Source organism: Tinamus guttatus, unplaced genomic scaffold (assembly GCF_059628265.1).
Source record: "Tinamus guttatus ecotype Peru unplaced genomic scaffold, ASM5962826v1 Tinamus_guttatus_pri_ptg000049l, whole genome shotgun sequence".
Taxonomy (NCBI): Eukaryota; Metazoa; Chordata; class Aves; order Tinamiformes; family Tinamidae; genus Tinamus; species Tinamus guttatus.
In genome coordinates, this window is record NW_028288583.1 from 72,101 (window position 1) to 86,196 (window position 14,096).

General features: G+C 59.2%; 1 protein-coding gene across 2 annotated transcripts; it reads right to left on the reverse strand.

The window, feature by feature from the left end:
* Window positions 1-681: 681 nt before the first annotated feature.
* Window positions 682-13,336, reverse strand: TBC1D22B (TBC1 domain family member 22B). Of its 2 annotated transcripts, none has more exons than XM_088539771.1 (13): window positions 13,281-13,336; window positions 9,370-9,426; window positions 8,067-8,380; window positions 7,193-7,372; window positions 6,672-6,742; window positions 6,118-6,246; window positions 5,815-5,880; window positions 4,811-4,925; window positions 2,057-2,163; window positions 1,691-1,766; window positions 1,288-1,410; window positions 1,001-1,096; window positions 682-815 (listed from the first exon to the last, which is right to left on the reverse strand). In XM_088539771.1, the coding sequence occupies exons 1-12, from the start codon at window positions 13,334-13,336 to the stop codon at window positions 1,014-1,016; spliced, it is 1,377 nt and encodes a 458-aa protein (XP_088395897.1). In that variant the 3' UTR covers window positions 682-815; window positions 1,001-1,013. The 2 variants fall into 2 exon arrangements, with proteins under 2 accessions (XP_088395897.1, XP_088395896.1); XM_088539770.1 differs by having other exon boundaries at window positions 1,288-1,415.
* Window positions 13,337-14,096: the final 760 nt, after the last annotated feature.

Below are 14,096 nucleotides of genomic sequence, written 5' to 3' on the forward strand. Positions count from 1 at the left end.
TAAATATAAAATCATATCTGCTACAAACAGAAGACGTATATTGTACATCTTTGACCCATATACACAAGAACACCATATACACAGAACGCCTCGGGGAGCAGGGGCCGGGGGGCGGCCCCCGCGGGAAGAGTCTTGTCCGGCTGCCGCGCGTCGCTCCGGGCCCAAGAGCCGGCAGGATCCGCGCGGGGCGCCCGGCGCCACAGCGACCTGCGGGAGCAGAGCCGGGCCCGGACAGCAGCTTCAGGCCTGGCGGGAAGGGCTGGCGCCGGGCGGTCTCGCGTAAGGCATTTTCCAGGGACAGGCGAGCGACGGGAGCGGGGGGATCCGGCCCGGGGAGGCGATGGGCGCAGCGGGGCCCGGGCGCTCCCGGCGGGCCCAGGCCGGGCAGGGAGGGCTCATCCTTGGCTCAGGTTCTCCGTGAAGCTGCTCCGCGGCCCCCGCCCGGCCCCTCTGCAGCCGCTGGCTCCGGCCCCGGGCCTGGCCTGGAATACTGAGTCAGTGGAGTGTGGCACATCCAGGCGCGGGGAGCGGCGCAGGCACACGTACGAGTTAAGACACGAGTCCGGGGGAGCTGGGTACAGCGAGGAGCAGCTCGGGGCCGCAGCGGCCGAGGACTTGGATGACAAAATGCCACAGTGATCGGCCGGGGCCAGGCCGAGGGCGGGAGGAGGGGGTCGGACCGGCCCCTATCGCCGGTAGTGGTTGGGGGCGTCCGCAAACATGTACTTGAGTCTGTAAGCTTCGGCGAGCAGCAGTCCGATCTCCTCGTTGCCCCAGTGGATGGTCGGGAGGTTTTGTAAGAGCATGAGAAGGCCCTGGAAGAGGGGGAGGCGCTCAGGGCAGGTGGAGGCTCCGTGCACCCCCAGCCCCGGCTCCGGAGTCATTTGGGAGCAGAGCCCCTGAGGCCGGAAGATCTGAGATGGGCCCTGACTGCACTTGTGTCCAGGGCAATCCCCTCTCCTCTTTCCTAAGGGAATCATCACCCCCCTCACGGACTTACTTGGAAGTCTTCCTCATCCAGGATCTCCTTGCGCCACTTGATGAGGAAGGCGGCGCAGACGTACAGGTGGAAGTGCGAGAACCCTTCCGGCTCCGACTGCGGGCAACAAAACTGCATCAGCCCCACGGCCGCGGCACCGGGGGCTCCTCAGGACACGGCCGCTCCGCTGGGACACCCCGCTGTCCCACTGGCCACAAACACTGCTTTGCTTCTCCCCATGTTCCAAAAAACCTCCCGGATTTAAGAGAACCGGCTCGGGAGCTGAGGGAGGAGCAGGGCCTGCCTACCTGGTAGGTGTCCCAGAGGCGGATGGTGCAGCGAAGAGGCAACTCTCTCATGAGAAGATTGTTCATCCAGCGAAAGGCAAACTGCAGGTATTCGACCTCGTACTTCCTGAAGTGGTTGTGTACCTGCTCTGGAAGAGCACGGCTCACTCACACACCTGGCGACCGCCTCCTGCACCGGGACCGGCCCCACCACTGCTGCCGCGGCCCTTCAGGGGAGCCCTTCACCCTCCCAACACCCGATCCCGGCCTGTGCTCCCCACCTGGGCAAACCCTGTCCCCAGGGGCCCTCCCGCTGACTGCGCCCTGTCCTGCTGTGAGCAGGTCCCCTTCCCCGATGCCTCCAGCACCCCAAACCTCAGCTGCCCTCTGCCCTTGCCCCGTTCATGCTCTGTTCACCACCTACCATCGATGCGGCTGACCAGCTCCTCCAGGGCTTTCACCTTCTTCTGGATCCCCGGCTGGGCAAAGGTGTAGTTATCCTGCAGGGAGAGGCCACAAGTGAGGCACCAGCTGCCACAACAGCTACAAGTCATCAAAAGCTCTTCTGCTTGGACGTGAGACTGGTGTGAGCCAAAGGGACACTGCTGTGGGTGCCAGGATCATCACTGCGACAACGCAGCATCTTATTTCCTCGGGATTTTGCCAACAGTTTTAACCAATGAAGTAGGGAATCTCCTTCCTGCTAGGATAGATGATCCCTGTCCCAGCAACCAAGACAGCAAACTTGGGCAGAGCCTCCCTAAGCTCTAGATCCCGGGTTTGGACTCACCTGTATCCCATCCAGCAGCTTGCTCATGCACCAGAAGCTGTCGGCTTCGATGCTCCGCAGAACGTCCTGCGACAGGTTCGTCACGTCGAAGTTTTCCACATCTTCTTCTGCAAGAGAGGCAGGGAAGAGAGTGAGGAGGGAGGGAGGCAACGGATGGATCATGTGAGCACTGAGGCTTCAGCAAAGCCCTCAACGGCAGGTAGGAAGCGACTGCTTGGAGGCGAGTGAGCTGGTGCTGGCAGCAGCAGTGAGAGGAGGCAGCTGGGAGCAAATGGAGATTTTCTTCCTTGCAGATCATTGGGAGGCACCTGGAATCCCTCTTCACGACAGCAGGACAGTCCCTTTTCTTGCCCACAGAGACACAAAAACAGAATCTTGCAGCAAGATCTGAAGCCGAGCAATGGGGTAGGGGTACAGGGAACACTGGCAGCATCTCCCTGCTCCCACCCTCGCTGGGAAAGCTGAGGCTTCCCTTTCCTCGGCCACTGCCTTGAGCATCTTCTCCCAGACTTCAGTTCAGTTGCAAGGGCCCCCCAGATCCTCACGAGATCTTCTTGGCCAGCAAAAGCGGGAGTTAAATCCGGCGCGGACCCGAGAGCGGAGCCGTGCGGCCACGGGAGAGGCAGCTCCGGCGCTCTGCAGACCCCGCGGCCGCGTCCACCTTCTCCACCGGGCCGAGGGCGGCACCGCCAGGCCACGGACGGGCCGTGGGCTGAATCCACGATGCCAGGGCTGAACTGTCCGACACCCAAAGGCAGCGGCTCGGAAATCACAGCGAGCAGCTTTGGTCTCGTTTGGAAAGGAGGTGTCGAGGCTGGGCGACTCCGACACTGCTGCCGCCTCTGCTCCTCCTCCCGGAGGGCGCCCGGCTTGGGAGCAAATGGCCACGTGGAGCCTTTGGGGACAAGCGCAGCTGGAACCTGCTGCAACGCGGCCACCTCCTGCTGCAACGCGGCCACCCCCTGCTGCGGAAGCGGCAGCCGAGCCCATCAGACCTGGAAGCAGTGCCCTGAGCGCGGGTCACCCTGCCCCGGCCACCCTCAGGGTCCCACGTGAGACAGGGAAACCTCCTTAACAGCCCCCAGGCAGCGTCCTCCGTGCGCTGTGCAGAGGCTTGTGCTCGTACTAGAAGACAGCAAGGAGAAAGGACACGAAACCCCATGATGAGAAGTCAGGAGAAAGAGCAGAGCTAGGACAAGGCTTGCGGGACACAGAGGTGTCGTTTCTTCCCCACGTGCATTCAGCAGAATTACTGATCTCGTCCTTACACGCAGGCTGTTCTACAGCCACATCAACGGGCAGTCAGGCAGAGGAGCACCAAGCTTCCAAGCCAAAGGCTGGCTCTGAATCTGCAGACAGGAGGGGATTAGGCCAAGTTCAACTCCATACGTCTCATGCACTTGAGGTTTTCCTCCCGTGCAACTTGCAGAGATGGCAGGAAAAGGCCACATTCAGTGAGAAGGTTTCTGAGGAGGAGACAGGCCTGGAGAGGGGCGAGGAGGCTGCACGGGAACGGGGCGCTGCCGCCCGCCGCGCTCCGCACACGGCGCTTCCGAACCCCGCGCGTCGCTCCTGCGCGGACAAGGACTCGGCGCCGCTCACACCTCTCAAACAGCAGGGTCCAGCATGGCCCTGCTCAGCTGCCTGCCACACACTCTGCTTCTCTACCTCCCGGGAAAGAAAACAGCGCTTTTCCTTCAGCCTGGAAGCAGCACTGACGGTTCTGACGACCGATACCGACCACTCCTGGCTGCCACAGTGGAGGCTGGAGCAGCTTCTCTCTTCACAGCGTCCTCAAGAGACGGATCACTGCGAGTTTACAAGGCTTCAGGTGGACAGCAGAGCACATGCAGTGACTTCAGGGAGCTTTGGAGGAGCCCCCAGAAATACTTCTGTCAAGCAGAATTTCTCTGTCACTAGTAAGGTCTTATAAATTATTTCCCCTTTTCTTGAGGTGAATATATATATATTCACATATATATATATATATTTACTTAGGGATTCCTTTCTCTTTTATCATGAGATAGCAACAGCATTTCTTCACCTACACTCACCCTACTGCCTCCCTTCCTCTGAGTTGCACTTTAGGATAGGCATAGGGATTATGGCCTCCCAGTGTTAACGTAAATCCCAAACCACAGCTAAGGTTGGAGAAAGAATAAAAATCCCACGGGCAAAAATTACTTGGTCTCCAAGTAAAAGTGAGTGGTCAACAAAGCCAAAAGCAGCAAAGAGAAGTAAATTTGCTTTCTGAAAGTTCTCAGCTTGACAGTCACATCTGCATGAACAGCACAGGACAGGGTGTTTAAATAGTGTAAATGCTCAACGGGGTCTCTTTATAATTCACTCCTTGCAGAGCAAGAGCTAGCTGCAAATTCAAACTTTGAGAGCAAGATTTCGACACCCCTCAACTCTGGTTCAGAGCTCTGCTTCAATGCCCTGCGTGCCTAAAAGGCCTTGTTTTCTTCAGAGCTACAACAGTGTTAAGTACATTCAAATGCAAATCAAATGCAAAGCACTTCAGCTTCTGTGGATCTCAGCAAGGCTAGAAAGCTAAAGTCAACTCAACGAGGCAGCAAAGGACACAGAAAGAGGTCGAGATGCTTCTTCAGCGCGAGCCAGGAGCAGAGGGACGGGCTCCCCTGCAGCTGGAGGAGCTGGTCTCGCGCCAGCCCTTCGCACCGCTGCAAACGCCGCGGCGAAGAGGCAGTGCCGGCCCCGCGAGCAGCGTCGCCTTCGAGCAGTGTCACTTACCAACATATTCCGAGAGGAACACAACAAAGAACGGCGTGACCAGGTCATTGATTCCCTGCACATAGCCACTGGCCGGGTGTCGAATGGCCCAAATAAACAGGATTCTTTCAAAGATCTAGGGAAAGAAGGAATGAAAGCAGGTGCCTGTGTTAGCCGGGCATGAAGGAAAGGCAGGAAAGTGACTGCTGGGCTCGGGCAGCGGAGGCCACGCGCCGGCAGGCCCCTCTGCAGCAGTGTTGTTAGAGAAGCAGCAGGCAAGTCTGAGGACGTTCTCCTGCACGATCCACAGATCCCACCCCACGCTGCCCGGAACACGGCAGCCCCCAGGCTCCTCTCCAAAGCCACAGCTTGCAGAAACGTGGGGTCAGCTTTCCAAGATGCAGACAACTAAAGAATCTTCCATTTGCAGGGCAGAGCTGCCTATCAGAGCTACACACATTGCTGAATGTCACAGGGACAGCCCAGGCTCCTATCTGTGCTCTTTAACCTCCAGCTATCAGCGCAGCATTCCCAGCTCCACATGGCAGGTCAGGATAATTCCTTGTCCCTCCAGACACCCGGATTATGTGCCATTTCCAGCCAGCCTGGCCCAGGCCCCACGCTCCGACACCCTACATAAGCTGAGCTGGTTTCCGAAGCCAACAGATGCCGGCACCTCCCGGCCACCTCCCAGCCCCGGCACTGCCCAGGACTCTCACATCCCGTTTCACCCAGCGGAGCTTTCGTGGCCGAGCACAACAGATGCCCGTGCTGGTTCCAAACAGCAGCTCCAGGTCTCTTACTCGTTCTTGGCTATACATTTAACAGATAGCAGCATCTACAGAACGGATGTCATAGCCCGTGAGCTGACAGCCTTTGCAAACGTGGAACAAACCAGACGGTTGAAGCGGGTATTTGCTGATTGGAGGCATCCAGAGTTACCAGCAAGGGCAGCACAGGCCTAACTCCCTGCACAACCAGCCTGTCCCGCTGCGACGCAGGCGGGAGCCTCGTGCCCCTCTTACCTCTTGGACAAGCGGCTGCTGGAAAAGGGGAATGAGCGGGTTGGTCCTTGGAATGTCGATGTGGATCTGGAAGAGGGCAGGTTACACCGATCAGCCTTGCTTTTCAAGGGCACAGTAACTCACACAGAGCAGTGCCCTGAAGATGGCCAGAGGCCCCGTGCTTGTCCCCAAGGAGAAGACTCAGTAGCTCCAGCTAGAGGCAGCTCTGGTACAAGCCCAGCTGCAGGGACAAGCAGGGAGGGACAAGGGAAGGAACGGGATACCCCAAGACAAAAAGCCAGGCAACGGGCAGAGGGTTTGTACCTGCCGGTAGGTATCCTGATGGTGTTCCTCGTTCCGGGAATCGTAATACTGCTGGATGAAACCAAAGTATTCCTCCCGCTTGCGCTGCAAAGTCAGCTTCCGCCGTTCCATGTTTGCTGGGAGATAACCCTGCGGCAGGAACAGGGACGTCAGGGTAGACCCCCGGCCTCCGACCATCCCCTGAAATCTTGCCAAGCAGCTGTGCACCCAGAAATCCTCTTGGATACAGAGACTTAGCAACTGTAGAAAGCTGGGTTTTGGCTTTACCAGCCCCGATGTCTTTTCTGATCTCCAGGGAGCTTCACGGGATTCAGCAGCTTGCTTCCCAAGCAGAGCTAGCCACAATCCCAACACCGCTCTGGGCTTTGTGCTCAGACATCACTATTACACTCCCCAGTTCCAACCTACAGCTCGTCCGCAGGCTGGGCACAGACCTGCCACGGACAAGCCTGGCTATGGGACACACGGAGGTCTGGGGGCGCCTGTCCCTGGCTCTGCACAGGCTGCCAAGCTCCCACCACCCACATTCCCACGTCACAGCCCCAAGTACTCACTGACAGGAGACGCCACGTCACGGGCCGGACCTCTCTGGGCACACCAGGCCAGCTGCATTTCCTCAGCTCATCTGCAAACGGACAGGGGTGGCAATGGATTAGCTCCTAGGCACGTCCAGGCACCACTACACCTAGAAGGAGAGGAAAGGCCAGGCTGCTCCTGCAGGCTCGGGAGACACTCCGGGAAGGCCCCACGTCAGCAATGACCAGGGTTGTGGGTCTGGGGCAAGGCGAGTAGAGACACTTTCCACTCAGAACTGCTGGCAGCAGCGGCTGTGACCCAGGAGGCCCCTCGCAGCAGCGTTCACATCCCAGCGACCACAACCATCACCTAAGCGATGGGGAAAGACAGGCAGGCCCTAACGGCACTGCTGGTGGAGGAGGTTATGGAACGATCCCGCTTGGAGAAGCTGTAGCTCGTGATTTTTTCCACCTTGGAGCAGATGGGGCTGCAACCCCAAGCAGGTTTCACTCCCCGACGTGCCCCCTATGCCCTCCTGCTTGGGGGCACCCGCACTCACCCAGGTCCGTGTTGTGGCTGGAAAGAAGCTGCCGAAACTTCTCCAGGCGCGTTTTCTCCCTCACTGTCATGGGGGGAGCACCCGAAGCGTTTTGGTCAGAGATGCGGGCGACAAGCGGAATGACAGGCCGGAGGGGAAGGGACTGCTGCTTCGGAAGGGGGGTCCGCACGCAGGCATCCTCTGCGAGGAGCAGACAGCACAGTGAGGGAGGCAGCACCTCTCCAGCCCCACCAGACACCAGCACAGAGTCGACACTGCAGATTTCACCTGTCTCCTCCCTACAGAGCATCCCTGGCCCTTTACCAGATCAGCACTTCAAACGGGTTTGGAGGCTTCTATCATCGCTCTTCCATCGCTTCCCCACAACTCCTTCCAATACTCATCCCTTCTTCCCACCTCTAGGCACCTGGCTGCCAGCGGATCCAACTTGCCCCATCAGCTCTCAGAGGTTTGTGACAGGATAACAAGGCAGAGGCACCAGGAGAGCGAGGGAACCCTGGAGGAACTGACCTGATCTGTCCTGCTTGTCTCCCATCTGAACAGTGACCAAGGTAATTGCCAGGGCACGGAGGCGGTGACAGGCCACCAATGCCACCTGATGGCAGCAGGGACCTGCTATCTTAATCCTGCAGGGGGTACCCCCCCCCAAATAAAGAAGCACTTGACCACAAAAACAAACAAAAAGCACCCCAAAAAAGCAGAGCGTGAGCAAACCTGACCTTCTCACAGTGCTCCTTGAAGCACAGGATAGTGCAAGAGCCTCTCAAGTGTATGGGCTGCACTGTGGCCTCTTACCCATAATATAGAGGTAGCAGCAAGAGGTTGGGCTCAACAATCAGTTAGGAGAAACTGTGCCTAAAAAAAACCCTCTTACCAGGTGTCCTGGAGAGCTGGGCCTCGCTGCTGGACTTGATGACCTTGCAGTTGGTGGGCACGTCACTGAGAGCAGACTGGGCCCGCTCGGGTTTTGCTCTCAGCTTACTGTGGTTCTCCAGCACCTGGGCTGCCGTGGCCTTGGCCACTTTAGAGTTCAGCGTTTGGGAAGAGGAGGAGGAGGAGGAGAAGTCCTCATCTTCGTCGTCACCGATGTCCCAGGCGTCACTGGTGTTGCGGGCAAACTCGTGAAAGCTGGAGGCCTTCTTGCTTTTCATAGGCAAGGCGTTGACCTTGGAGCGGTCCTTGATGAAACTAGGAGCCAGAAAGAAACAGCATGAAAGCCCCAGCGCTAGCCAAGTCCATTTTCTTCCCCTCCCAAAGCCCTCGTTCCAGTCCACTAGCCTCTTCCTTCTCCGACTGCTGGGCCCCTGCTCCCAAACACAAGGAATGTGCTAAGTCTCTCCAGGCTGCTTGCTGTCAGGAGACAGAGCCGGGAGGATCTCAGGGCACAGAAGGCCAGCAAAGAGCTGGAGAGATGCCAGGCGAGTGAGCCCAAAAGGGCAAACGAGAGACACGCACAACATCTCCAGCTCCCCCTCCGCCCACCCTCCAGAAAACAGGAAGATTAACCCAAAACGCCCTTGCAACCTGGGGAGAGGCATGACAGGCTCGGGGCAGAGCCGGCGGCGCTCGCAGACGCAGCTGCAGTCGCTCCCAGCACACGGGCACCGGCCTCTCGCTGCTCTCGGGCACGGGAGGAGCCTCTGCATTTACCCTTAAGCCTCAGGAGTCAAAGTCCAGCAGCTGGAGCGTGGCAGCTTCCCCGCTACCCAGCACGGCACCGGGGTAAGGAGGCAGTCCAGGAGATCAGCGCTGCCTGTTCCTGCAGTGCCGCAGGGCTGCCGGGCAGCGCGAGCTCCCCCCTTCCCTCCATTCCTGCCTCCAACAGGGAGCGAAGGGCTCGGACACCGCTGCTAAGAACATTCCCGTCTCCTTTGATGTGTCCGATACATATTTCTGGCCATCAAGGGTGCCGGGGGAAAGCTACCCCTGCTACACGGGGTACACACAGCCTGGATGCTGGCTGGGCACCACACGTAGGCAGCGACTTCAAAAGCCGCCTCTGGAGTCTGCTCTGGAAATGCAAGTGTAGCTGGATGGGTCACTCCTATGTCCCCAGCCTGGCCTGGACATCATGGGATACCACAAGGCCAGGGCATGCTGGAGACTCCCAGGTCCCCCAGGACCGAGCCCAAACCCTCCAAACGGGTCTGTGTTGGCAGCAGAGGAGTAAAACTTACTTCTTGGTGAGCCGGGGGTCCAGTGGGGGATGCTGCGCTCCATAGACAGGCTGAATGCTGCAGGAAGGGGGAAAAAAAAAAAAAAGAAAAAAAGTGCCAAAAGCCACAGAGAACCCATGAAGCCTCCTCAGCCTAGGCTGGGGTCACACTTCCAAGCAAAAGCAACTTCAATAAACTAATTCCAAAGCCTTAGATCCGAAGCAGCTCATCTTAAACCCAGCTGAAGCGAGATTGCAGTTCTTTGCAGCAGAAGAGAAAGAGGTTTTTGGAAGCACTTGGCTCTGTCAGCCCAGCTGAGCAAGGCGCAGGGATCTGCTCTCCGCTGCACTGACCATTCACCCTGAGTAACCACGGGCCTCAGTTTTCCTGGGCTTCCGAGCTGAAAATCCATTCTCTTTCCCATGAAAGGGCCTCCCCGGTGTGGGGATTTACCCTGCTGAGCCCACGGGGAAGGGCTGCAGCCAGCGGCACGAGGCACTTGAGCCCGATGCTACAGCACGACAGGCTCTGGCTTGGTCCACGGTTCAAACAGCAGCTTCACCAGCTTCTTCCAACACGGCCCAAACGAGTCGCTACATCCCAGCACCCTGGTGTCAGCCCCGAGGAGCAGGACTGGAGCTCCAGGGCACAGAGGCTCCGTGCTCCAAGCGGAGCAGCGCTTGGAAGCGGAGCTCTTAGTGCTCATCACCCTACCCAGAAACGAGCCGAGCAGCTTATTAGCTCCATCTGCCTGACTGTTCACAACCTCCCGCCTCTAAAACCTGTGCTGGGATCTCGAGCCCTCCCGACGTCCTGGTTTGCAGCCCAGCCCGTGCCCTGCGCCAGCACAAGGGCCCGTTTGGAGCTGGGTTCCTCACGGCTCTGCTCTCCTGCTTTCCAGGAGCCAAGCAGGACAGCGGCCGCGGCGCAGCCGGGAAGCGCGCTGAGATCCGGACAATGCCAGCCAGGTGCAGCAACGACCACGTCATGGATCGAGGAGGGGACGAGGCCGCAGCGCTGCATAAAGAAACCCCTTCCTGGCGCTCCGAAGCCATCGGCCGCTGCCTCCGCTCTTGGCTAAGGGACACAGCAGCAGTGGGTGCCACCTCCTAGCAGCTCTTTAAAGAGTTTGACCCTCACTGCTCCAGCGCAGCACCCCAGCGGGTCGAGCAGCAACGGTGACAGTGACATCTCCAGCAGGGCACAAAGAGGCAGGGCTGAACCGCGGTGCTGCTGCTCGGAGCACATTTTCCTGGGCTTTCCTTCCGCCTGTTGTTTTGCTGAGCGCTTGTCTCCCTGCCTGTCCGCGCAGAGGGTGTGAGGTGGTCAGGGTCGAGTGTGAGTGCTTGGGGACGAGCAACAGGCGCCTTGCAAAGACCCCAGCCCAGATGGCACGGCTGGGCCGCGGCATCCGTGGCACCCTCGATGTCTGACCCGGCTCCTCCAACTCGTGCAACCAACTCCCAGCAGATCCAAAAGATCCAATGCACAGATCCTAGTGCACAGAGGTGCATTAGCACATCCCTGGTTTTACACCTGAGAAAACTGAGGCGGGGAGCAATACTGCCAAGTGATGCTCTGCAAACATTTATTTACTCACACTTCTCTGTTCTTTTTGTCCTCCCCTCAATGCAGCTCAAATCTGCTCCATGAACTGGCTGTCTCCTGGTTGAACGTTGTCTCTGGGTGTCTTCACCCGCCTGTCGCGGGGATGGACAGCTCAGTGTGGGCTCTATGTTCCAGCAAACCCTGCACTGGGTCAAGAGTCGAGACCTAACCTGGATCTCAAGCCTGTGCCACTAAACTGGCTGGACAAGTCAGTCCATTGCTCTCTTCTTTTAGTTTATGCTCTTTGGGACAAGGCTTTTTTCGTTGCTTTTACCTTTGGCACCCAGTACAACTGGCTCCCTATTTCTGCCGCCGTATCTGCTTTATATCACTTGTTACAGTGTTCCGATTATTGACACTGCAGCTGAAAGCAAATCCATGAAACCTCGGTGCCATTTCAGAGACTGAACATATTTTATTTGTGGATATAGAGAGCAGAGCCTACATGTCCCCTTTTAAAGCAAGGCTCCCTGGTATCTTGCTGCCCATCTCTCATCATGAGAATGATCAGAATGCACCACAGAGGGTAACGTGCTAAGCCAGCCTGGCAAAGCACTCCCCAAAACTCACTGCAGTGAGAATTCCCACTGTAAGAACATGAGACAGCAACACGAAACAGCATTTACTAGTAGTGCCAAAACACTAAATCCACAGAGAAAAAGCATGAAGTAAAAGCTGATGGACTAAGCAACAAAATTCCACAAAATATCACAGAAAAGGAGCCTAATGCTGACTCCAAGTCTTTATAGAGCCACCCTCTGCCAGCTCGTCACGGTGAAGAACTGGAGCGGCCAAGAATCTGTAGGGAAAGATCTCTCAAAGTTCAGACCAAAAACTGGATGGGGAGCGTTACATCCAGTGACCATGGACACAGCACGTCCCGCGTCCAGCCGCGTTGCCCATTAGGAATGCGGACCTCGAGATTCCTGCTAGGAACTGCCCCCGGGAAGGATGGGGACGCGGGGTGTTTGAAGGTGGCACCCAAAGAACAGGATAATTGCGAACTGGCCTTTCAGGAGCAGAAAAGAACTTGGCCAAACATCTAATGTTGTTGCTCACTGTCTGGGCACGACTGACTGCCTCCCAAACCGGTTCCCCGAGTCCCAGCTTTCCAAGCTGAAGGCCAAAGTCACGGGCTAGGGAAGGGAGATCCTGTTGTAGAGACCATGCACAAGAAGTGCAGGTGGGACCCCTCGGAGAAGGGAGGTAAAGATCCACCGAGGACACAGCGCCTTCTTCTTCCACGAAGAAGACAAGGACGTGGTAACGCTTATCCCTTGCCATGGATCTGGACCCATCCTGCCAACCTGAGGGAGCTGGAGCGGCGACAACTAAGAGTGAAAGCACATTAGAAAGAATTAACTGGCCCAGCAGGATTTAGAGCCAACTAAGCATTCCAGGCATCAGGAGAGGACAGCAGGGTTCAGATAAGGCAAACAGAGGCGTGAACGCAGGAGAAAGCCCGAGTACCGGCACAATGAAACGCAGCGTGTGAAAGTCTCCTTGGAGAGGTGGGTGTCCTCTCCCCACCCTCTTCCATATGGGAAAACCTTGTTCCTGAGACCACGTAGGAAGTATCTACCTCAACATCTCCACCCCCTTCCTCCTAAACTCTGCTTAAACGAGGTATTTTCCTGGGTTCCCTCTCCTGTCCCCAGGTGAACGCAGATTCCTCAAAAGGAAGCCGGACACCAGACCCAGAGGAAACCAGGCAGGGAGGTGCACACGGAGGCATCCACCGGGCCCGGGTGTCCAGGGCACCCTCGAAACGAGCAGAGCAGAGGTGCAGCAGGAGCAACATCCCATGGGGGAGAGGGAAGGAGGGGGCGCGTGTTTGGGACAGGGGAGCTGCTGCTCCAGGAGATGCCCCCGCGGGCTCGGGAAGGGCTGAGGCTCCGGGAAGGTCGAGTGCGGTTGAGCTGCGGCTCGCGAGGCCCCGACGCCCAACGGGGGACAGGGGTGCAGGAGGGGAACCCACAGCGCCCCCCACAAACTCCTCCGCCTCCCAGATGAGGGGTCGGGGGGCAGTGGACACCCCTGCCCCACAGCAGGGGCTGCCAGGGCCATTCTCAGGGCAGGGGCTGCCGCAGCTCCCTCAGCGCTGCCCCACAGCCGGGGAGGGGGATGCCCTGGCACCCCCCGTGCCCCATAGCCAGGGGGCTGCCCCGTTCCTGCGCCACCCCCAGCCCCAAAACCGAGGGAACTGCCCCGCCCCCCCATTACAGGGGGCTACGAGCCCCCGCCCAGCGAAGCCACCCGCCCCACGGCCGGGACACGGCCCCGGCCCCCGCCACCCACCGGGGCCGCCCTCGAGCCGCGCTCACCTGCCCGGCAGCTTGGCGCTCCGCTTCCAGAACTGGCGGCCGCTCTCGGCTGCCATGGCGGCGGGGAGCGCGCCCCGGCCGGCCAGCGAGCGGGCGGGCGGGCGCACGGGCCCACCGGCCGGCCGGCCCCGCGGCGACGGCTCCGCTGGAGCGCGGAGGAAGGCGGCGGCCCCCCCGGGCCGCCTCACCGCCACCCTCCCGCGGGCACCGGCGGCGCCATCTTGGATGCGGACGGGGAGAGCGCCGCCATTGGCCGCCGGGCTCCAGGCGCTGCGGCTCGGCCAATCGCGAGCGGGCCGGCTGCGTGACGCAACCGGTAGGGGCGGGACTAAGGGGAGTCGGGGCAGGGCGGGGAGAGACCACACGAGGGGTGGTGGGAGGGAATAAACCATTTCCGCCCCGGGCGGGGGGGAGCAGGGAATGAATCATTCGCACTGAGGGGGAACAGCAGGGCCCCCAAATGGGCCGGGAGGCAGAACTGCCTCCCTGGGATAGGGAAGAGGAAAAACCAGCGGCCGGGAGAGAGGAGGGAGGCGCGGGCAGGGTTAAACACCGCCCTGTGGAAGGGGACAAACCATTAGCGCTGCCGGGGGGAGGTGCGGGCTCGCCAGCACGGCGGGCGGGATGGGCGAAACCATCCGGAGAGGGCGGGGGGGGAACAGAGGAGGGGCCGGGCGGGAGGAGCGCGGGTTGAACCATCCCTTCCCCCCCCCCCCCCCGCACACAGGGCCCCTCCGGGCCGGGAGAAGAGGGGCTGGGGGCGGGTTGGGGGTCTCTGCTCCCCGCCCCAGCGCTGCGTTCCCGGGGCTCCCCCGC

Excerpts from the sequence above, each read along its gene's own strand:
- TBC1D22B (XM_088539770.1), bottom strand. The coding sequence starts at position 13,336 with ATGGCAGCCGAGAGCGGCCGCCAGTTCTGGAAGCGGAGCGCCAAGCTG. Across the intron at positions 5,881-6,117 it reads ATCAGGATACCTACCGGCAG|ATCCACATCGACATTCCAAG; the intron begins GTACAAACCCTC and ends GCCCTCTTCCAG. Across the intron at positions 1,097-1,287 it reads GCCTCTGGGACACCTACCAG|TCGGAGCCGGAAGGGTTCTC; the intron begins GTAGGCAGGCCC and ends TGTTGCCCGCAG.